Source organism: Oncorhynchus mykiss, chromosome 18, assembly GCF_013265735.2.
Source record: "Oncorhynchus mykiss isolate Arlee chromosome 18, USDA_OmykA_1.1, whole genome shotgun sequence".
Classification (NCBI taxonomy): domain Eukaryota; kingdom Metazoa; phylum Chordata; class Actinopteri; order Salmoniformes; family Salmonidae; genus Oncorhynchus; species Oncorhynchus mykiss.
The window spans coordinates 64,741,684-64,765,961 of record NC_048582.1 but is presented as its reverse complement, the minus strand read 5'-3'; the positions used below and the strand labels follow the sequence as shown (position 1 = coordinate 64,765,961).

Below are 24,278 nucleotides of genomic sequence, written 5' to 3'. Positions count from 1 at the left end.
AGCCAATTTTCTTGCCTCTTGCTGTTTGGATTTATAATTTTATATCTCTGTAAACAAATTATGTTAAAATATCATCTCATTAGTAATTCAAGAATATTAGTACTTTATTTTATCAAGTAAAATGATTATACAATTGTGAATACACAAATCAATGTATGATGTAGTGTTTAGTAAAAAACAAAGTACAGCTTCATATAAGCAATAGACCTATTCAAAATCAGTCCCATTTCCTCCCAATCAAAATGTCTAATTTATATTGTCAAATGATTAGTGGGCTTTGTGCCACAATATCAACGCTTTTTCAGGATGGAGGACATCTGCAGTATCCCGACCTGAAAGAAAACACAACAAGTTGAAAATATTATGTAACTGGTTTAGCCAAAGACTACATTGTTGTAGTAGTTCAATTATAGTTGAACTGAAATAAGCTGTTGCTTTGTTGTTCATTGGATAGTGTAAATAAAGTTGGCCAGTAGCCTATATCATGAGCAAAGAAACTGTCAATTGGGCTGATACTCAAATTAGATTATGTCACTGGGGAAATGTCCTCTGATTAGATTGGTAGCTAGTGAACTCCAGCCACCAATTTAAATTGTAAAGTCAAATTCACTTGGTTATTGTGCTTTTTAAAAGTACAATACCTTAAATACAATATTGAGGAAATCATGCTTTGAAACTTTTTCCTTGTTAACACATTTTTTCCAATGAATATCATTGATTGAGTTTTGTGTTACGTAATTGCGAATTACAGCCTAAAGGATATAGATTTTCTGATTCCGCTTTCCATTGCCCTTGGTTCATTGCTGTAAGCCTTGCATTTAAATGCACGCAATGCAATGAAAGTCCTTCAAACTAAAACAGACCTGTCAACAATGTCTGTCTTTTTATCTAGATTTACTAAGTGTTTTCCATTGCAAAATTCTGCTTTGCTTTTTGTCTTCTGAAAATAACAGGTGAAAACTTGGTGCATAAAACCAGACTCTGACAAAATGCATTGTGGCCTGGGCCCAGAGCAGTTTATCTTAACGGTAATACTGTGTACTCAACTTCACTGACAGAAAAACATCACTGTCTCAAGAACTGCAATTCTATGGAATAATATCATTTCTTAGGCTACACTTCAGGGCACACTTAGCTAACACCGTAACAGTGTACCCTGAAGCATAGCCATTTTTTTTATTTAACCTTTAATTAATTAGGCAAGTTAAGAAAAAAATCTTATTTACAGTTTATTTACAGTGACGGCCTACCCCAGCCAAACCTTCCCCTAACCCAGACAACGCTGGGCCAATTGTGCGCCACCCTATGGGACTCCCAATCACGGCTTGTGATACAGCGTGGAATTGAACCAGGGTCTGTAATGACCGCTGCGCCACTCGGAGCCCCAACATCGTAACAGTTTCTTGTGACATGATGAGACAAGGTAATAAACCTTAGATCTGCAGGTCGCCTGGAGCTCGCCTGCTGCTGCCGTTACTTGCCAGTGACATTCGGCGGTTGGGAGAGCAGACGGGAGGGCTGTTGCCATCGCGGCTGTGCTGAGACACTGATCTCAGTTCTATTGAGTCTTGGCTCTGGGGCCTGCTGAGTCTCTTGATGTCCGGCTTAGAGAAGGCCCTGGCTCGGCTGGCAGCAAAGCTACAGGGTGGCTTCATGCTTATAGTCCCAGGGAAGGAGTCCCCACTGTCTGAGCCATTCCCCTCCACCACAGTGGAACAGTTCCAGGGGGCACTGACCCTCCGTGGTTTTCTTGCAATGACCGAAAGGGTCGGGCATGAGGAGGCATCCATCAAGGGTAGCACGGGTAGGGTGGGGTACTCAGAGCCCCGTGACCCTGTGAAGTCCATGTGGTGGGTGAGAGGATGCACGACAAGATCCTCTGGCTCATCCTTCTTGTCCACAAGGGCAGAGCGTGTCGTCTCACGGTTGATGTTCTTTGAGTTGCTGTTGTGCTCAGGACTTGGCACTGCCTCCTTACTGGCTGTATCGTGACTGTCTGTACATGGCTTGACACCAGGGTCCACCTGAATAGGAACAAAGGCAGAGGAGGCATTGAGGAGGGAATGCGTCGGTCCGTTGCCCTGTTTCTCTATCAGGAGTGTGTACCCACTGGGTCCGCTGGGGATAACAGGCTTGTAGCCCCCAGAGGTTCCCCCCATGTTAACTTGTTTGACGTCAGAGTTTCTTTTGGATTTGCTACGGTAGTAGTCATCCTTCAGGTGTGGGTGGTAGGCCAGGATGCCCTTCTTAAGCTTCCTGTAGCTCAGGTGCGTGATCTCCAACAGGCTGAGGATGAGGGAGACGGCAGCGATGCCCTGCATGAACATCATGAAGACAGTCTTTTCCGTGGGCCTGGAGACAAAGCAGTCCACCACATTTGGGCACGGCTCCCTCTCGCACTTAAACAAAGTGTCCAGGTGATGGCCGTAGAGGAGGTACTGGCCCATCATGAAGCCCACCTCCACCACAGAGCGGGTGACGATGTGGGCCACATAGGTCTGTAGCAGGGACCCTCTCAGCGGGGCCTTGTTGAGCTTCCCCAGATCCAGCTGTCTCATCTCCCTCTCGATGCGTCTCCGCACCTCGATCAGCTCCACGGCCACTGCCTCCAGCTCCCGACGCAATGCAGCCCTGTTAGTGTGGCGCGTCTTCTCCAGAGCTCGCAGCTGGTAGATGGCGTGGCCCATGTAAACCAGAGAGGGTGAGGAGACGAAGATGACCTGCAGCACCCAGTAGCGGATGAGTGAGATGGGGAAGGCTTGGTCGTAACACACATTGCGGCACCCTGGCTGTTCTGTGTTGCAGATGAAGTCGGTCTGCTCGTCGTTCCACACGTCCTCTGCAGCGACGCCAAGCACCAGCATCCGGAAGATGAACAGGATGGTCAGCCAGATCTTTCCCACCATGGTGGAGTGGATATGCACTTCCTCCAAGATCCCACCCAGGAAGTTCCAATCTCCCATCTTCACGCGGGTCTTGCTAATTAATGGGGAAAATTATATGTTAAAAAGCAGGAAATGGATTGTCGAGATGAAGTGTATAGTGAGGTCAATAATACATGGACAAACATTATGGACAATCAATGTTTATTATAAAGCAGAATTGACGATGATATAAAAGGGGAAACCTGACATTCCTACATCCATTTTGGGATTTCTAAATTAAGGATATGTACCCATTGATTCTTGAAGAATATAACTTTTATAAATGCCTCATGAGCTTAGTTCAACTGTCGTACCCTGTCAGAACCCAAAATAATAAGCTTGTTTTGCTCCTAATGTTTTTTTTAACAAATTAAACGTAAACAAACACTATACAGCCTCAAAAAATGGTTAAAATTATAATGTTGATATCATGGATTGTCAGTCCTTGCATCCATAGTTCTGTATGAATTTGAGAGTGGTTAAAAAAATGTCCAGCCCCATCCCTCAGCGTTTTAATGAAACAGGTGGGAAAAACACTTATTGTTTCAACTGCTGATTTGTCTCTTTAATAATCATTATATCACTTGCTAATCAAGGACTAATGATAACCACTAGTCCTAATTGAATGATCATTAGGTCATACAACATCAAATGAAATAATAATTGACTAGTTACAGAAAAAAATGATCACCCCCCCCCCCCCAAAAAAAAAATATGCAAATTATATGAATCAGAATGCAGTGGTCTTTGTGAGTTTAAATCAGGAGACCTCTTGGTGGGAAAAGCAAGTTAAAACTCAAATCTAAAATCACACAAGTAAACTTACCTTTCATTGGGGAAATAATATGCACATAAACAGACATTTTAGAACAAAAAATATTTGGACGTTTGATACAATCCTGTGCTCATTGTCAATCTCTTTATCTTCTTAGTAAACCATAGGATACCCAGCCCAGAACTCCCACCGCTGATTTAAATGAAAACAAAGCAAAAAGCAGCCCGTTGGCCAGGGTTGGTGAGAACTTTATAGCCTGCCAAGAAAAATCAATTATACTATTAGTTGTCATTTACCTTGCAGCAGTATGAACGGACTGCCGGTGGTGGGGAGCCCTGCAGGACATCGGGTAATAGGGGACCGCCAAAATATTCAATCGTTTGTCTATTTGTGGCTGCTCTCAGAGGACCTCAAACCCCTGTGACCCTCGGTGGCGCTCTACCCTGTGATGCCTGTAGTGGAATATGATGTGGTCTGTCCGACACACAGACACTGAGCCAGAGCACTGGCTTACCCCCTTTTGGCTCCAGTGGCTCTGAGTGCATCTCTATGGGGAGCCAGCAGTTAAAGTAAAAATCCATTAGGTCAAATATATCTGAAGTGGATTGATATGCCTGCCAGTGGTTACTAAGTGGTGTCTACTTTGGGAATAAGTACAAAACAATTAGGATACTATTCATTCCTATTATTCATCAAGTCACTGTATTCTCATGTGTCAGAATTGTGTTGCAGAATTACTCAATTTGGAGAATGACAGTTGGATCAAACTCAACTCTCAATAAACTACTGTTGGTAACCAATTGCAGAATGTGTGAATTTCTTGATGTTTCATAGTGAGACGGACTGAATAGGAAAGCTCATTTTCTTTTATTTATCCATGGGCCATGATAAGTTATTGATCATTGATAACCACACACCGTCAATCAATACACTTTGGCCTTTTGGAATGAACCTTTGAAACCTACAACAGATTAGATAATACTCTGTATCAGTTATTAGTAACATATATTATGCAATACATGTTTTCTTAATACATAACTGTAGATTGTTCCTTAGCACTGGTCCCAAACACAGTTTTAACGCCACAATACTGGCACAATAGCTGCATTTACACAGACCAATTCAGATTTCCACCCCCCAAATGTATTGGTCTTTTGACCAATCAAATCGCGTCTTTTCCCAATAGTTTGGCAAAAACGTCAGAATTTGTCTGTTTGTGTAAACGAAGCCATAGCCATGGTGATTTCAAATCTGCAGGTTACAATCCTGTTCAAAAGACACGTTGGAATAGATTCTCTTGTCATCTAATTATCTTGGCTGTAAATAAACTCAACAAAATTGTCCATATTAGTCCAAATATAATTTATCTTACCTTGTTCTGATATGCAATGTCAGATTATTGCTAAATCTGTTCACAAGCAGCTGGCTGTTTGGCCCTTCCAATGAAAGGGATATTCCGAGTCATTAAGCAGCTATGTCGCTGAACTCAATAAACCATGTCCAATAATTGCCTTTAGTTTTTCCTGTAGTTTTGTTAATAATACTGACCCTTCTGTCATCACTATTGGTCTCTATGCCCTCTGCCATGACCTTGAGCCCAATCAACCTACTATACTACACCTGTACTACTCCACACCAACATTGGGATTTTATATATAATGTTGTTTCCTCTCATTGTAAGAACTGATTGTATGCTAAAATGTGAGTGTAAAAACAAAGCAAATGTTTATAAATGAGGCCTCTGGTTTGAAGTACTTCTTGTTGCAATCTCACTGTCATTCCGTGTTCACTTCCTGATTCAAGGGATTCGGGGGCCTAGATTCAGTTGCTCTTCACATATACAAGTCAAAGTGAACGCATGCCATATTAAATTATATGAGAGTCTGGAGTGCTTCCACCATGGTACACTATACTTTTCGATCAGTGCTTTTTCTCCGTACTGGAGATCAATCGGTCATGTCCGATTTTATACATGGATGACTCCCTGTGAATCTAATTAAGTTGACCCCCCCCCCAGCCATTGCATGTTTTTTTATTCAATTTACACAAAATCAATAGCTATGGCTTGTTGGAAGGTTAGGGTTGCATCCCAAATGGCACCACATCCCTATATAGTGCGGTACTTTTGACCGATGGGCCCTAAGTCATAAAAGGAATAGGAGGCCATTTTGGACGAATCCTTGGTTTTGTTTACTGTGGCCTGTGCCCTAGGAGTACTAGTTGAACCAGCCAATCCAGGCCCTTTTTGAGTTTCAAAGTTGTGAAATATGTAGCGTCTAATTCATAATTCCTTAAGGCTTGCTCTATTTGTTACTAAAGTCAAATGACTATTTGTAGTGGCTGTCCATGAAGTCTGTCAGGATGTCACTGGCTGTTTTAGCTTTCTCTACTGTCGTCATTCTCATATAGCGTCATTGGAGTTGGCTAAAACAGAAACTGGTCAAACATCATTGTGATTTGATTGTGGGTGATGTGGAGGCAAACCCAGGCCCTGCATGTCCCCAGGCACCCTCATTTGTGGACTTCTGTGATCGAAAAAGCCTTGGTTTCATGCATGTCAACATCAGAAGCCTCCTCCCTAAGTTTGTTTTACTCACTGCTTTAGCACACTCTGCCAACCCTGATGTCCTTGCCGTGTCTGAATCCTGGCTTAGGAAGGCCACCAAAAATTCTGAGATTTCCATACCCAACTATAACATTTTCCGTCAAGATAGAACTGCCAAAGGGGGAGGAGTTGCAGTCTACTGCAGAGATAGCCTGCAAAGTAATGTCATACTTTCCAGGTCCATACCCAAACAGTTCGAACTACTAATTTTAAAAATTACTCTCTCCAGAAATAAGTCTCTCACTGTTGCCACCTGCTACCGACCCCCTTCAGCTCCCAGCTGTGCCCTGGACACCATTTGTGAATTGATCGCCCCCCATCTAGCTTCAGAGTTTGTTCTGTTAGGTGACCTAAACTGGGATATGCTTAACACCCCGGCAGTCCTTCAATCTAAGCTAGATGCCCTCAATCTCACAAAAATCATCAAGGAACCCACCAAGTACAACCCTAAATCTCTAAACAAGGGCACCCTCATAGACGTTATCCTGACCAACTGGCCCTCCAAATACACCTCCACTGTCTTCAACCAGGATATCAGCGATCACTGCCTCATTGCCTGTATCCGCTACGGGTCCGCAGTCAAACGACCACCCCTCATCACTGTCAAACGCTCCCTAAAACACTTCTGCGAGCAGGCCTTTCTAATCGACCTGGCCCGGGTATCCTGGAAGGATTTTGACCTCATCCCATCAGTTGAGGATGCCTGGTCATTCTTTAAAAGTAACTTCCTCACCATCTTAGATAAGCATGCCCTGTTCAAAAAATGCAAAACTAAGTACAGATATAGCCCTTGTTTCAATCCAGACCTGACTGCCCTCGACCAGCACAAAAACATCCTGTGGCGGACTGCAATAGCATCGAATAGTCCCCGCGATATGCAACTGTTCAGGGAAGTCAGGAACCAATACACGCAGTCAGTCAGAAAAGCAAAGGCCAGCTTCTTCAAGCAGAAATGTTCATCCTGTAGCTCTAACTCCAAAAAGTTCTGGGACACTGTAAAGTCCATGGAGAACAAGAGCACCTCCTCCCAGCTGCACTGAGGCTAGGTAACACGGTCACCACCGATAAATCCATGATAATCGAAAACTTCAACAAGCTTTTCTCAACGGCTGGACATGCCTTCCTCCTGGCTACTCCAATCTCGGCCAACAGCTCCGACCCTATATTTCTGAAACTATCCGCCGCCATTGTCGCAACCCCTATAACCAGCCTGTTCAACCTCTCATATCGTCTGAGATCCCCAAGGATTGGAAGGCTGCCGCAGTCATCCCCCTCTTCAAAGGGGGAGACACCCTGGACCCAAACTGTTACAGACCTATATCCATCCTGCCCTGCATATCTAAGGTCTTCGAAAGCCAAGTCAACAAACAGATCACTGACCATCTCGAATCCCACCGTACCTTCTCCGCTGTGCAATCTGGTTTCCGAGCCGGTCACGGGTGCACCTCAGCCACGCTCAAGGTACTAAACGATACCTTGAGCGTGGCTAAAAGACAGTACTGTGCAGCAGTCTTCATCGACCTGGCCAAGGCTTTCGACTCTGTCAATCATCATTCTTATCGGCAGACTCAGTAGCCTCGGTTTTTCTAATGACTGCCTTGCCTGGTTCACCAACTACTTTGCAGACAGAGTTCAGTGTCAAATCGGAGGCCATGTTGTCCGGTCCAGATTTAGATAAAGCAAAATGCTATGAGAACAGGTTGTTCTACCAGGTTTGTTGTTGGTTTAATTGTGAAGCCATAGAAAATGGAAGTCTCCCTCCCATACCAATTGTTCTTGAGTAGCTTCAGTAGTTTCTAGCAATCACAACTGTGTACTTCGACAGTACATTGAATATATTGGACCCTTTCGATACTAGAAATCTTTCAAGTATTTGTGATACTGTGTTTCATGGACTGATATTCTCCATAGTTATGAAAAATGTTTACAAAATGCTGTTCAAAATGCTACATTAATGCTGTCCCCCAGGGCACCATTTTCATTTGCTACAAATATAACACTTGTGCCAGCTCATATTCAGCTTACTTAATGTCTTCTAATTTAACTCACAAGAACTACATTCAAAATGATTCCCTTCAAATCAAGGCTTTATTTCAACAATGTTATAAAAATGATTCCCTTCAAATCAAGGCTTTATATTCAACAATGTTATAATTGTGTACAGCAAAACTGAGCTCAAAAAGGACACATTACTACAACATGTAGGACAACTTTAAAAAATGGATTGGGTATTTTTTGATTAAAAGTTCATAGTAAGATCTTCTTGTAGAACTCAATCCAAAACCACACAATTAGAGAATCAAGTCTTCGTCTGTGTAAAGAAATGGTCATAACTCATGATGCATTTAAAATGGCACTTCCTAATGGTAGGATTGCACCCTATGTATACAGCTTGTAAAGAAGCACATTAGCTCATGTTTGAATGATGAAAATCAGTTTTGTTTCAACCCAAAGCCATCCGTTAAAAGACATACATTCACTGTATTCAGTAGTACTATGTAAAAGGACTAAATAACCCCTTCAGTCCTAATCACAGGCTTTACAGAACACACCAGTATTATAGGATCCCCTGGCTAATAACCCAAAACTAGTAATTGAATAGGGATATCAAGTAGTACATTAAGAGTTTATAAAACATATGCAGAACATTCAATAAAATAAAAAAATAAAAAAAGGGGGACCAGCTACAGATTCAAAACTTTGAGAAGGTCACAACAATGAGTGTGGTTCCCTTACAAACCTCTCAAGGGCCCAAGTATTATAGATAACAGAATCAAGTCTATACAGACAAAAAAAAAAAAGACTGCAGATTCAACCATGTGTATTTTAGACACAGTAATTTCAGAATAACTGCAGTTATACTTTACTCTGACCGCAATCTTTTTTTCTTGAATGGTGTTTTATTCCAAACCAAGAGAGGATAGGTGCAGTTTCCCCGCATTTCATTCTCACATGAAACAAAGCCTCAACCATAGTCTATCCCTGTAAAAAAAGGATCTTAACCAGTCAACAAATGAGCCCTTCCATTCATGTTATTCTTGGGAGTAATGGCCTGCATATTTCATAAAGAGCGCAGTATAACGACACATGCTTTTGCTGGCATCTCCTCAATTGCAGCATAATTGGGTAGAATGTCTGAACAAGAACCCTGCAAATTCCAAACAGATTCTCGTGGGGTTGACATGATCAGTTTCTGGAAAGGGTAGATCAATTGAAATATGCAAGACAAGGGGGGGGAGAATCAGCCATGTACAAAAATATGTTTCAAGAAAAGCAAAACTACAATTGACCGTCTGTAGTACACTGAAGTACCCCCTGTATAACATCAAATACAATTTAGATAAAGCACAAAACGGCAAATAACTTTCATTTCTAAAAAATAAAAAAAAATTAAAAAAGAGAACCACATTTTCATGTATGGTTGGTGAAAAGTGAGGATTCATGCTGCAGCAGTGAGTTTGGGAGGTTAAATAGAAGTCAACTGGCCATCTCCAAAAAAAAAAGAGCACACCCACACAAGTACAACTCAGATTATTGAGTGTTAAAAGTCAAAAGAAAATCATAGCACTGAAGTAGTGAAGAAAAATGTGGAGATAGGCGAGCAGCAGTCTAGACGTGAGAGGTGGTAACTTCTTTATTTAAGATAGTTCATGAGACATCTGAAAAATAAGAAAATTATGATTTAAAAACAGGCCCTGCAGAAACGAGGATAAAAGTGAACGTGTTGTGATATCGTTGGAACTCACAGCTGGAGGGTCTGGCGCCATATTGTCTCATGATCTGGTCATGTGTGAACTTCACAAACGATTCATATTGTTCTGGGAAGGAACCAAAAACATCAAATTATCTATGGAATTAAAACCAATTAAACTGAGCTGTCTGACCATGAGATGTCAATCTGGGCCTGTATTCCTAAAGCCTTTAAGAGTAGGAGAGCCGATCTGGCATCAGGTCCCAACTCCCCCTTATGTAAACTGATTAATTATGGTCTAAAAAAGGTGAAACTGATCCCAGATCAGCACTCCTACTCAGATGCTTCATGAATCCGGGCACATATCTGTAAAGAGGAAGTCACTCAGTATACCTGCCAGTTTAGTGTTGAGGATTTGCTCATACTCTTCACGGATGTTCTCATCATGGTCCTTGAGAATGCGTTCACACAGAGAGCCAACTTGGTGCAGTGTGAAACAGGGCTGGTCCCTCTTCACAGAAGACCCTGGAGACACTATAACATGACAAGGAGTGGTCTGTGGCCTGAAAACTGCACATGCAAAATCCCAAATCCCACCCTATTCCCTTTATTGTGGACTACTTTTAACAGGGGCACTACATCAGGAAATAGGGTGCCCTATGGATGGTTAAAAATAACCACCTTACTAGGTCAGGATGTTGAAACATCTAGAATAAACACATGCAGAATTCTTAAGAATTTAACTCTGGTGGCTCTTATTCACCACACCAAAAAACAAGACAGCAGTGTGCGTGTTATTCATCCCTACAGTGAGACAGCACAGCGTGTGTGTTATTCATCCCTACAGTGAGACAGCACAGCGTGTGTGTTATTCATCCCTACAGTGAGACAGCACAGTGTGTGTGTTATTCATCCCTACAGTGAGACAGCACAATGTGTGTGTTATTCATCCCTACAGTGAGAGACAGCACAATGTGTGTGTTATTCATCCCTACAGTGAGACAGCACAATGTGTGTGTTATTCATCCCTACAGTGAGAGACAGCACAATGTGTGTGTTATTCATCCCTACAGTGAGACAGCACAATGTGTGTGTTATTCATCCCTACAGTGAGAGACAGCACAATGTGTGTGTTATTCATCCCTACAGTGAGAGACAGCACAATGTGTGTGTTATTCATTCTTACAATCATTTATTTGCATGTGCATGAAAACACACCTGGTTGGGCGCTTGGTGCCATGACGCCAGGGCTTTGGCCTGGGCCATCACTTAGACTCTGGGACTGGCTCTGGTTGAAGGCCCCCTCAAGCTTCCGCCTCCTCTGATAGCGGCTGTATTCTTGCCTAAGATTCTGGACAATCTGCTCTGTGGAGAGGAGAAACAGAAAACGTAATCTTAACATGATTGGCGTATCCTGGAATGAGTGTTTCCTCACGCATCAACCCAGGCCTCCCACATGTCTCTCGGTTGCGTGATAAAACATGGTCACACATGCATGCACCTAATCAACCCATCATATTTTCAATTTGGTAGGTAGATGGATGTATAAATGACTTCCTAGCAGTGGTGTAAAGTACTTAAGTAAAAATACTCAATTTCGACTTAAGTTGTCTTTTGTGGTATCTGTACTTTACTATTTATATTTGACAACTTTTACTTCACTACATTCCTAAAGAAAATAATGTACTTCTTTACCCGACACCCAAAAGTACTTGTTACATTTTGAATGCAGGACAGGAAAATGGTCCAATTCATGCACTTATCATGACCAGGGAATCCCTACCACCTCTGATCTGGCGGACTCACTAAACACACGTTTGTAAAAAAATATATATATTTTTTTTTAAGTCTGAGTGTTGGAGTGTGCCCCTGGCTATCCATAAATACAAAAGAAAATGGTGCCGTTTGCTTAATTTAAGGAATTTTAAATGATTTCTGCTACCAAGCTAAAACTAAAGCAGGAAGCACCAGTGACTCGCTCAATACGGAAGTGGCCAGATGTGGATGCTACGCTGTAGTACCGTTTTGCTTGCACAGATTGGAATATGTTCTGGGATTCATCCAATGGCATTGAGGAGTATACCACCTCAGTCACCGGCTTCATCAATAAGTGCATTGACGACGTAGTCGTCCCTACAGTGACAGTATGTACAGTACCAGTCAAAAGTTGACACCTACTCATTTCTGGGTTTTTCTTTATTTGTAGTATTTTCTACATTGTCGAATAATAGTGAAGACAAAAAAACTGGACCGTTTGCACTACCCTCTGTAGTGCCTTGCGGTCGGAGGCCGAGCAGTTGCCATACCAGGCAGTGATGCTACCAGTCAGGATTAGAGGTCGACCGATTATGATTTTTCAACGCCGATACCGATTATTGGAGGACCAAAAAAGCCGATACCAATTTTTAAATATGTAATAATGACAATTACAACAATACTGAATTAACACTTATTTTAACTTAATATAAAACATCAATAAAATCAATTTAGCCTCAAATAAATAATGAAACATGTTCAAATTGGTTTAAATAATGCAGAAACAAAGTGTTGGAGAAGAAAGTAATATGTGCCATGTAAAATATACCTTTCAGATACCTTTGACTATTGGATGTTCTTATAGGCACTATAGTTTTGCCCGTGTAACAGTATAGCTTCCGTCCCCCTCCTTGCCCCTACCTGGGCTCGAACCAGGAACACATAGACAACAGCCACACTCGAAGCAGCGTTACCCATCGCTCCACAAAAGCCGCGGCCCTTGCAGAGCAAGGGGAATAACTACTCCAAATCTAAAAGCGAGTGATGTTTGAAACAATATTAGCGCGCACCCCGCTAACTAGCTAGCCATTTCACATTGGTTACACCAGCCATTGGGCTGATAGGCTTGAAGTCATAAACAGTGATGTGCTTGCGAAGAGCTGCTGGCAAAACGCACGAAAGTGCTGTTGGAATGAATGATTACGGGCCTGCTGCTGCTCGGTCAGACTGCTCTATCAAATCATAGACTTAATTATAACATAATAACACACAGAAATACGAGCCTTTGGTCATTAATATGATCGAATCCAGAAACTATCATTTCAAAAACAAAACGTTTATTATTTCAGTGAAATACGGAACCGTTCGGTATTTTATCTAACGGGTGGCATCCCTAAGTCTAAATATTCTTGTTACATTGCACAACCTTCAATTTATGTCATAATTACGTAAAATTCTGGCAAATTAGTTCGCAATGAGCCAGGCAGTCCAAACTTGCATATACCCTGACTCTGCGTGCAATGAACCCAAGAGAAATGACACAATTTCACCTGGTTAATATTGCCTGCTAAACTGGATTAGTAGTTATAACTAGTGATTATGATTGATTATTTTTTTATAAGATAAGTTTAATGCTAGCTAGCAATTTACCTTGGCTTCTACTACATTCGCGTAACAGGCAGGCTACTTGTGGAGTGCAATGGTTAGAGCGTTGGACTAGTAAACTGTGCGGTTGCAAGATTGGAACCCCTGAGCTGACAAGGTGAAAATCTGTCATTCTGCCCCTGAAAAAGGCAGTTAACCCACAGTCCTAGGCAGTCATTGAAAATAAGAATGTGTTCTTAACCGACTTGCCTAGTTAAATAAAAAGGTATAAAAATAAGAAATAAAAATGTTAAAAATAAATCGGAAATCGGCACCCAAAAATACAGATTTCCGATTGTTATGAAAACTTGAAATCGGCCCTAATTAAATGGGCCATTCCGATTAATCGGTCGACCGCTAGTCAGGATGCTCTCGATGGTGCAGCTGTATAACCTTTTGAGGATCTGAGGATCCATACCAAATATTTTCAGTCTCTGAGGGGGAAATAGGTTTTGTCGTGCCCTCTTCACGACTGTGAAGACCATGATAGTTTGTTGGTGATGTGGACACCAAGGAACTTGAAGCTCTCAACCTACTCCACTACAGCCCCGTCGATGAGAATGGGAGCGTGCTCGGTCCAATTTGTCCTGTATTCCACAGTCATCTCCTTTGTCTTGATTACGTTGAGAGAGAGGTGTTTATCCTGGCACCACATGGCCAGGTCTCTGACCTCCTCCCTATAGAATGTCTTGTTGTTATTGGTGATCAGGCCTACCGCTGTTGTCATCTGCAAATTTAATGATGGTGTTGGAGATATGCCTGGCCGAGCAGTCATGAGTGAACAGGGAGTACAGGAGGGGACTGAGCACGCACCCCTGAGGGGCTTCTGTGTTGAGGATCAGCGTGGCAGATGTGTTGTAACCTACCCTTACCACCTGGGGGCGGCCCGTCAGGAAGTCCAGGATCCAGTTGCAGAGGGAGGTGTTTAGTCCCAGGGTCCTTAGCTTATTGATGAGTTGAGGGCACTGTTGTTGTTAAACGCTGGCTGAGCTGTAGTCAATGAATACAATTCTCACATAGGTGTTCCATTTGTCCAGGTGGGAAAGGGCAGTGAGGAGTGCAACAGAGATTGCATCATCTTTGGATCTGTTGGGGCGGTATGCAAATTGGAGTGGGTCTAGGCTTTCTGGGATGATGGTGTTGATGTGAGCCATGACCAGCCTTTCAAAGCACTTCATGGCTACAGACGTGAGTGCTATGGGTCAGTAGTCATTTAGGCAGGTTCCTTTGCTTTCTTGGGCACAGGGACTATGGTGGTCTGTTTTAAACATGTAGGTATTTGGCCTAGGACCCCAGATCCTCAAAAAGTTATACAGCCCACCAACGAGAGCATCCTGACAGGTTTTTCCAACAATTGTTGACAGATTATTTCACTTATAATTCAGTGTCACAATTCCAGTGGGTCAGAAGTTCACATACACTAAGTTGACTGTGCCTTAAACAGCTTGGAAAATTCCAGAAAATGTCATGGCTTTAGAAGCTTCTGATAGGCTAATTGACATCAATTGGAGGTGTACCTGTGGATGTATTTCAAGGCCGACCTTCAAAAACTCAGTGCCTCTTTGCTTGACATCATGGGAAAATCAAAAGAATATCAGCCAAGACCTAAAAAAAATTTGTAGACCTCCACAAGTCTGGTTCATCCTGGGGAACAATTTCCAAATGTCTGAAGGTACCACGTTCATCTGTACAAACAATAGTACGCAAGTATAAACACCATGGGATCACGCAGCCGTCATACCGCTCAGGAAGGAGACGCATTCTGTCTCCTAGAGAGGAACGTACTTTGGTGCGAAAAATGCAAATCAATCCCAGAACAGCAGCAAAGGACCTTGTCAAGATGTTGGAGGAAACAGGTACAAAAGTATCTATAGCCACAGTAAAACGAGTCCTATATCGACATAACCTGAAAGGCCGCTCAGCAAGGAAGGAGCCACTGCTCCAAAACTGCCATAAAAAAGCCAGACTATATGGTTTGCAACTGTACATGGGGACAAAGTTGGTACTTTTTGGAGAAATGTCCTCTGGTCTGATGAAACAAAATTAAATATGTTTGGCCATAATGACCATCATGTTTGGAGGAAAAAGGGGGAGGCTTGCAAGCCAAATTGACATAATTTGAGTCAAGTGGAGGTGTACCTGTGAAGCACAGGGGGTGGCAGCATCATGTTGTGGGGGTGCTTTGCTGCTGGAGGGACTGGTGCACTTCACAGAATAGATGGCAACATGAGGAAAGAAAATTACGTGGATATATTGAAGCAACATCTCAAGACATCAGTCAGGAAGTTAAAGGTTGGTCGCAAATAGGTCTTCCAAATGGACAATGACCCCAAGCATACTTCCAAAGTTGTGGCAAAATGGCTTAAGGACAACAAAGTCAAGGTATTTGGAGTGGCCATCACAAAGCCCTGACCTTAATCCCATAGAAAATGTGTGGGCAGAACTGAAAAAGTATGTGCGAGCATGGAGGCCTACAAACCTGACTCAGTTACACCAGCTCTGTCAGGAGGAATGGGCCAAAATTCACCCAACTTATTGTGGGAAGCTTGTGCAAGTCTACCCAAAACGTTTGACCCAAGTTAAACAATTTAAAGGCAACACTACCAGATACTCATTGAGAGCATGTAAACTTCTAATTCACTGGGAATGTGATGAAAGAAATACAGGCTTAAATAAATCACTCTGATAATTCTAACGTTTCAGTCTTAAAATAAAGTGGTGATCCTAACTGACCTAAGACAGATCATTTTTACTAGGATTAAATGTCAGGAATTGTGAAAAATGTAAAATTGTTTCAATGTATTTGGCTAAGGTGTATGCAAACTTCTGACTTAAACTGTATCTACTAGGCAATGTCAGTTAACAATTAATCAGAAGGCCACCCGGACAATTTGCATTGACACCCCCTTTGTTTTTACACTGCTGTTACTCCCTGTTTGTTATCCGTGCATAGTTACTTTACCCCTACCTACACGTACAAATTACCTTGACTAACCTGTACCCCCGCACATAGACTCTTACCCTAACCTCATTGTTATTATGTTACTTTTTTAAACTTCAGTTTAATTTAGTAAATATTTTCTTAATTATATTTCTTGAACTGCATTGTTGGTTAATTAAGGGCTTGTCGTAAGGTACACCTGTTGTATTTGGCGCATGCGACAAATATAATTTGATTCGATTTTTGACATGAAAGAAATTGAGACATATACTCACAAGTAGAATTTTACCAGGTGACTTTCACTCGAGTCATTTTCTATTTTAGATATCGTTACTTTTACTAAAGTATGACAATTTGGTACTTTTTCCACCCACCACTGTTTCCTACCTAGGTATTGTCATCGACTAGAAACGAATTGACTTAGCTAGCTAGGATAAACATGTTACGATCAGGGCCGGGTTCATTCTGGAAAACTTGTGAGTTGAGACTAGTGGCTAACGTTTGCTAACTACATATTATATTTGTATGCCTTTTACATCATAATGATCTTGTCTTGCTTCAGTGTAGGCCTATTAGCTACAGACTTTAAAAATCAGGCTTAATTATTATTAGATAGCCTCTTTTACTACAATGTCCATCCAGCTCAATTCGGGCACTCGACTAACCTGGGGTGAGCCTGTGTTCTCCTCCACAAGTCGATTGGGGTGACATCGAACTGTTGTCACCTGTAGCAGACAGCAGGTTGCATCGCTTTGGAGACGGGGAGACCGGAGTCCCTGGCAGATTGCTGCACCTTCGCCGTTTTGGAGATTGAGGGCTGTGAAGGGCCTCCAACTCCACTGAACGCTTCAAAGTAGCTGTGCACGCCATGGTAGCTAACTTAGTCCAGGAAACAACTTCTTTTTTGGGGGGAGGGGTGTCGGTCAAAATGTAGGATAGCTGCTAATAGTAACTGAGTAAATGAAGATTGGCTGTCCCGTCTTGCGCTTTCTTGTCTACTAATTTATTTTTCTCGGTGTTTTGTTAAATCACTCGCTTGCTAAATAACAAGGTTCAAATGGCGTCTTCTTCCATCTAACTTTCGTTTTAAGGCAGATGTCACACCTTTAATTGCCTTCACCGCCACGTACTGGACGGAGTTCAGACCGAAATATGAATTTTGCTTCCTTTTTTAAAAGTTAATAACACAGCTAGCTAGCTGACCGATTTAAGTAATATCTTTACTTTATCAAATTAAACGTATTTACTTTTAACAACCAAAATGATAAGTTCAACGTTAGCCAGCTAATAATAGGCGATATAGCTTGCATAATATAGCTGCCCGCTCCTAGTGTTCTACCAAAGCCACGTAGCTAATACTAATTAGTAATTTAATAACATCTATATGAGCTATGCAGGCATTAGCTAATGTTTCCCAAAGATTATGGATACACTGACAAGATACGTGTCTCTCCGCCCTAACAATGGGAGTCGTACAAAGCAGTCTAGTAATATGCATGTCAATCTTTCATGGCTCAAAGTGGAGGAGAGATTGACTTGATCACTACTTATTTTTGTAGGAAGTGTTAACAAGCTGAATGCACCGAACTGTCTGTTTGATAAACTACTAGCACACAGCTCGGACACCCATGCATACCCATAAGACATACCACCAGAGTTCTCTTCACAAAGTCCTGAACAGTCTATGGGAGGTGTACAGTACTACATAGAGCCATGACTACATGGAACTCTAATTCAACATCAGGTAACTGATGCAAGCAGTAGAATCATATATTTATTTAATACAAATACACCTTATGGAACAGCGGGTACTGTGATGCACACAAACGCTAGTACACGCACTCTACATACACGTACATTGTAATATTGTTGTATGGTGGTATTATACGTTTTGTATTGTAGATATGTAGTGGTGTACTAATGTTATATGATGTACTGTTTTATATTTTTGTTTTAGGTGTAATGTGTAAACTGGATTGTTTTACGCCTTAATGTGTTTGGACCCCAGGAAAATTAGCTGCGGCAGGCAGCAGCTAATGGGGATCCCAATTAAAGACAAATACAAAAACTTGTCAAATAAGCCATACATTTTTGTTGTTGACCAAATTCGACACTCTCATTGACCTCCATGCAAAAACTCCTTGCTTGGTAGGCGAAACAAGGAAAAAACACCACCTGCTGGAGAGGGACAGATTTTCCGCCGAGTTGGGCCTCTCCTCTCCCCGTTAGTCTGGGTCGTCACTAGTTACTACAGTCACAAAGTCGTAGTTCATCGCTAAACCCCGCGTATTTCTAAAAATTTATCTTCTTAAAATCAGATTTGAACCTTAACCGAAACCTTAAACACACCACTAACCCTCTGCCTAACCTTAAATTATGACCCAAAAATGTTCATGAATTTTTACCATAGCCAATTTTGCCATTATGGCTGTAGTAACTAGTGACAAATGACCATCGGTCTGGAAATCATTGGTCTGGGTCGCATAGTTAATTAAAGTCAATAGACTGCACTAACGTTAGTTCATCATGAAATGATTGACTTGCTATTATTAACTTTAGCCGCTCATTGATTCACTTTCCAGGTACAAAGTGGTCCAGTGTTTGCGGAGGTTGGCTGATGTTCAACACAGAAAAACACAAACACCATAACATCAGTACAGAACAAAGCAATGGCATGTGTCATAATTGAGGGTCACTCTCTACTTGGTTCAGAGCCATAGGCTAGTCTCTTTAACATACGTCTCTGAACTGGTTTGTTAGTGATGCTTTTGTATCCAAGCATGTTTTTATGTACATTTTAAACATCTTACCAGGTGACAAAGTAAAGTCAGCGTGGTAGGAGGACCGTGTCAACACGCAGCAGAGCAGGGGCAAAGGTTCCCGTCTGTGACCAACATGAACATGCAGCATCAAGGAGCAGTGTAACAGTTACTGAGGTTCATCCTGATTCTGCTCGCAAAAAAGAAGATTACAATCAGTTGATTCACAACTGAGCACATTGACATTGGAAGTAAACGGAATAGCTTTGTTGACAAGATGTCTCAAAAGTATATCTCATTTCAATAATCAGGTCAATTTGTTCACAAGAAGAAGAAAGAGAGATCTCTCTGTAGTATGCAGAAGCCTCAGGTAGACGACACCAGCAGAGACCAACAACAATACACATTTTCTCCCGTATAACCAGAACTGTGCTGGTGGTGTTGTTGTATCTGACCTAAACACATGGAAACAATCTTCTTATTTCTTAGTATGTTCAGGTAGTCCCTCTCCGTTTCTGCCCCTTTCCATCTGTTTGGCTCCTAGTGAATATGACCCAGTCAGATTAACGTTTTTGTACTCTTTGATTGTCAGGAGTAGGAGCTTGTTGGAAGTTAAACCAATGTTTGTCATTTTCACAGCAACCTGTGATGCACTTATAACCAATCTGGCTATTTGAAAAGCTCAAACTGAATTTTTATTGAAATTCACCATGAAAGATTACAATCAGTTGACTCACAAATGAGAGCATTGGAAGAAAACTGGATAGCTTTGTTGGCAAGATGTCTCAAAGTATATCTCATTTGAATAATCTGGTCAATTGCCAATATGCCTACATTGATGAATTGTAGAATGAGTGTGTGTGACACATACAGTACAACCTTTCATATATCAATGTTGTATAAACACCACATCATTTGCTTAGAAGTTGATGAAAACTGAGCAAAATTGGACATACTGTAGAATAAAGATTAGTACTGTTAACTGGACACCCCTCCCCACTCACCTTCATGGTTATAGTCAAATGTGTGTACAGCACAGCAGGCTCAGCAATACTTGTGTTTTTGGGGAGTCAGAGCAGTAGAATGAAGCAGCAGTCAGAGCAGTAGAAGGAAGCAACAGTCAGAGCAGTAGAATGAATCAGCAGTCAGACCAGTAGAAGGAAGCAGCAGTCAGAGCAGTAGAAGGAAGCAGCAGTCAGACCAGTAGAAGGAAGCAGCAGTCAGAGCAGTAGAAGGAAGCAGCAGCCAGAGCAGTAGAATGAAGCAGCAGTCAGAGCAGTAGAAGGAAGCAGGAGTCAGAGCAGTAGAATGAAGCAGTAGAAGGAAGCAGCTGCCAGAGCAGTAGAATGAAGCAGCAGTCAGAGCAGTAGAAGGAAGCAGCTGCCAGAGCAGTAGAAGGAAGCAGCAGTCAGAGCAGTAGAATGAAGCAGCAGTCAGAGCAGTAGAAGGAAGCAGCAGTCAGAGCAGTAGAAGGAAGCAGCAGTCAGAGCAGTAGAATGAAGCAGCAGTCAGAGCAGTAGAATGAAGCAGCAGCCAGAACAGTAGAATGAAGCAGCAGTCAGAGCAGTAGAAGGAAGCAGCAGTCAGAGCAGTAGAATGAAGCAGCAGTCAGAGCAGTAGAATGAAGCAGCAGTCAGAGCAGTAGAATGAAGCAGCAGTCAGAGCAGTAGAAGGAAGCAGCAGTCAGAGCAGTAGAAGGAAGCAGGAGTCAGAACAGTAGAATGAAGCAGCAGTCAGAGCAGTAGAAGGAAGCAGGAGTCAGAACAGTAGAATGAAGCAGCAGCCTTTATGGAGCAGCAGCCAGAGCAGTAGAATGAAGCAGCAGTCAGAGCAGTAGAATGAAGCAGCAGTCAGAGCAGTAGAATGAAGCAGCAGTCAGAGCAGTAGAAGGAAGCAGGAGTCAGAACAGTAGAATTAAGCAGCAGTCAGAGCAGTAGAATGAAGCAGCAGTCAGAGCAGTAGAAGGAAGCAGGAGTCAGAACAGTAGAATTAAGCAGCAGTCAGAGCAGTAGAAGGAAGCAGCAGTCAGAGCAGTAGAATGAAGCAGCAGCCAGAGCAGTAGAAGGAAGCAGCAGCCAGAGCAGTAGAAGGAAGCAGCAGTCAGAGCAGTAGAATGAAGCAGCAGTCAGAGCAGTAGAAGGAAGCAGCAGCCTGAACAGTAGAATGAAGCAGCAGTCAGACCAGTAGAAGGAAGCAGCAGTCAGAGCAGTAGAAGGAAGCAGCAGTCAGAACAGTAGAATGAAGCAGCAGTCAGACCAGTAGAAGGAAGCAGCAGCCAGAGCAGTAGAAGGAAGCAGCAGCCAGAGCAGAAGGAAGCAGCAGTCAGAGCAGTAGAATGAAGCAGCAGTCAGAGCAGAAGAATGAAGCAGCAGTCAGAGCAGTAGAATGAAGCAGCAGTCAGAGCAGTAGAATGAAGCAGCAGTCAGAGCAGTAGAATGAAGCAGCAGTCAGAGCAGTAGAAGGAAGCAGGAGTCAGAACAGTAGAATGAAGCAGCAGTCAGAGCAGTAGAAGGAAGTAGGAGTCAGAACAGTAGAATGAAGCAGCAGCCAGAGCAGTAGAAGGAAGCAGCAGTCAGAGCAGTAGAATGAAGCAGCAGTCAGAGCAGTAGAAGGAAGTAGGAGTCAGAGCAGTAGAAGGAAGCAGGAGTCAGAGCAGTAGAATGAAGCAGCAGTCAGAACAGTAGAATGAAGCAGCAGCCAGAGCAGTAGAAGGAAGCAGCAGTCAGAGCAGTAGAAGGAAGCAGGAGTCAGAACAGTAGAATGAAGCAGCAGTCAGACCAGTAGAAGGAAGCAGCAGTCAGAGCAGTAGAATGAAGCAGCAGTCAGAGCAGTAGAATGAAGCAGCAGTCAGAGCAGTAGAATGAAGCAGCAGTCAGAGCAGTAGAAGGAAGCAGCAGTCAGAGCAGTAGAAGGAAGCAGGAGTCAGAACAGTAGAATGAAGCAGCAGTCAGAGCAGTAGAAGGAAGCAGGAGTCAGAACAGTAGAATGAAGCAGCAGCCTTTATGGAGCAGCAGCCAGAGCAGTAGAATGAAGCAGCAGTCAGAGCAGTAGAATGAAGCAGCAGTCAGAGCAGTAGAATGAAGCAGCAGTCAGAGCAGTAGAAGGAAGCAGGAGTCAGAACAGTAGAATTAAGCAGCAGTCAGAGCAGTAGAAGGAAGCAGCAGTCAGAGTAGTAGAATGAAGCAGCAGCCAGAGCAGTAGAAGGAAGCAGCAGCCAGAGCAGTAGAAGGAAGCAGCAGTCAGAGCAGTAGAATGAAGCAGCAGTCAGAGCAGTAGAAGGAAGCAGCAGCCAGAACAGTAGAATGAAGCAGCAGTCAGACCAGTAGAAGGAAGCAGCAGTCAGAGCAGTAGAAGGAAGCAGCAGTCAGAACAGTAGAATGAAGCAGCAGTCAGACCAGTAGAAGGAAGCAGCAGCCAGAGCAGTAGAAGGAAGCAGCAGCCAGAGCAGAAGGAAGCAGCAGTCAGAGCAGTAGAATGAAGCAGCAGTCAGAGCAGAAGAATGAAGCAGCAGTCAGAGCAGTAGAATGAAGCAGCAGTCAGAGCAGTAGAATGAAGCAGCAGTCAGAGCAGTAGAATGAAGCAGCAGTCAGAGCAGTAGAAGGAAGCAGGAGTCAGAACAGTAGAATGAAGCAGCAGTCAGAGCAGTAGAAGGAAGTAGGAGTCAGAACAGTAGAATGAAGCAGCAGCCAGAGCAGTAGAAGGAAGCAGCAGTCAGAGCAGTAGAATGAAGCAGCAGTCAGAGCAGTAGAAGGAAGTAGGAGTCAGAGCAGTAGAAGGAAGCAGGAGTCAGAGCAGTAGAATGAAGCAGCAGTCAGAACAGTAGAATGAAGCAGCAGCCAGAGCAGTAGAAGGAAGCAGCAGTCAGAGCAGTAGAAGGAAGCAGGAGTCAGAACAGTAGAATGAAGCAGCAGTCAGACCAGTAGAAGGAAGCAGCAGTCAGAGCAGTAGAAGGAAGCAGCAGTCAGAGCAGTAGAAGGAAGCAGCAGTCAGAGCAGTAGAAGGAAGCAGCAGTCAGAGCAGTAGAAGGAAGCAGCAGTCAGAGCAGTAGAAGGAAGCATCAGTCTTGTTGTATTAAGTCTGCAGTCCCTCTTGGTTGCCCTGCCTCATTGTTACTAACCTGGTCCCATATCAGTTTGTGCTCTTGCCTACTCCATTGTTTGGCATTAGTTGACAAGGGAGCAGAAACAGACCGACACCCAGGCTATATTGTTACTGCTTGTTGTTCTATGAAGTAATGGAGTAATGCACATACCAAGCTTTGGCACTAAATAGAGCATCTGACCTCAAAGTTGGAGGAACTATTTTGCTGTAAAATTGGTATTCTACCACAGCAATACTACTTGGTTTCAACTGTTTTTGTTGCTGTCTGTAGTGGAGTGTATTATGTAATATTTTCACCAATTTAATTGTTATTTATTTGAGGACTGTCATTAATTTCTGTAGAAACAGTGCTTTCTGTGCTCCCCCTTCTTGGGCATTTTATACACAGCAATCGTGATCACGGAAAGTATGAGCAATGATCTGGGAAAACTATGCACAGCACAGACGGGATTAAAATAGATTTTCTTTTGTATTGGAAAAAAATGCAGGACTAAATGTAAGTCACATGGAGTATCTTTAAATCCAAAAACTGAGAATGTTTAAAAAAATAAGCATCATGACTGAACACCCACACTTGCAGTTGCTATGGTTACCTTACACATTCCATTGCGAAATTTATTATTTTATGTACCAAAACTTACAAGTTAAAATTGGAATCAAATGGAACATGTAAGCAATTGAGTGGAATATTTGATTGATATATTTTAATGTTTTGGTTACTTTGCAGTTGTTCCAACTGTTCAGCTCAGTTCAAAGTTTATGCTTCATACCAAATTCAAATCCTACTCTCTCATTTTATCCATCCAACTTATATTTATTTAGATTTGAATAAGCTTGTCTGACCTTTATCAAGATGAAAATGAATTATTCCTCCCGAATCACGTGTATGGTATTAGCATTCAAGGTATTTTGTGTATAGTGATATTACAGAATCAAATAGATTGCCAGGTACAGATATCCTCCGATTTAAGTCGACGTCTCAGTAAGACTGATGATTGCACACCCTATTGAATTCTAAAACATCCTCACATGCAGAAATGCAAGCAAACAATGTCCGATAGAATGCCACCCAAACTAGATAGC

At 42.5% G+C, this 24,278-nt stretch overlaps 2 protein-coding genes across 3 annotated transcripts; both read right to left on the bottom strand.

The window, feature by feature from the left end:
- Window positions 1–57: 57 nt before the first annotated feature.
- LOC110496957 (gap junction alpha-9 protein-like) lies at window positions 58–4,487 on the bottom strand. The gene is made up of 3 exons (XM_021572958.2): window positions 3,996–4,487; window positions 1,433–2,979; window positions 58–332 (listed from the first exon to the last, which is right to left on the bottom strand). Exons 1-2 carry the CDS (start codon window positions 4,043–4,045, stop codon window positions 1,434–1,436), a joined length of 1,596 nt encoding a protein of 531 aa, XP_021428633.2. The 5' UTR covers window positions 4,046–4,487; the 3' UTR covers window positions 58–332; window position 1,433.
- A 3,886-nt stretch (window positions 4,488–8,373) lies between these two features.
- On the bottom strand, window positions 8,374–17,454 carry LOC100499585 (akirin 1(2a)). 2 transcript variants are annotated; one of them, XM_021570544.2, is made up of 5 exons: window positions 17,001–17,454; window positions 11,214–11,360; window positions 10,389–10,520; window positions 10,051–10,122; window positions 8,374–9,963 (listed from the first exon to the last, which is right to left on the bottom strand). In XM_021570544.2, the coding sequence occupies exons 1-5, from the start codon at window positions 17,203–17,205 to the stop codon at window positions 9,953–9,955; spliced, it is 567 nt and encodes a 188-aa protein (XP_021426219.2). In that variant the 5' UTR covers window positions 17,206–17,454; the 3' UTR covers window positions 8,374–9,952.
- Between the last annotated feature and the right edge of the window lie 6,824 nt (window positions 17,455–24,278).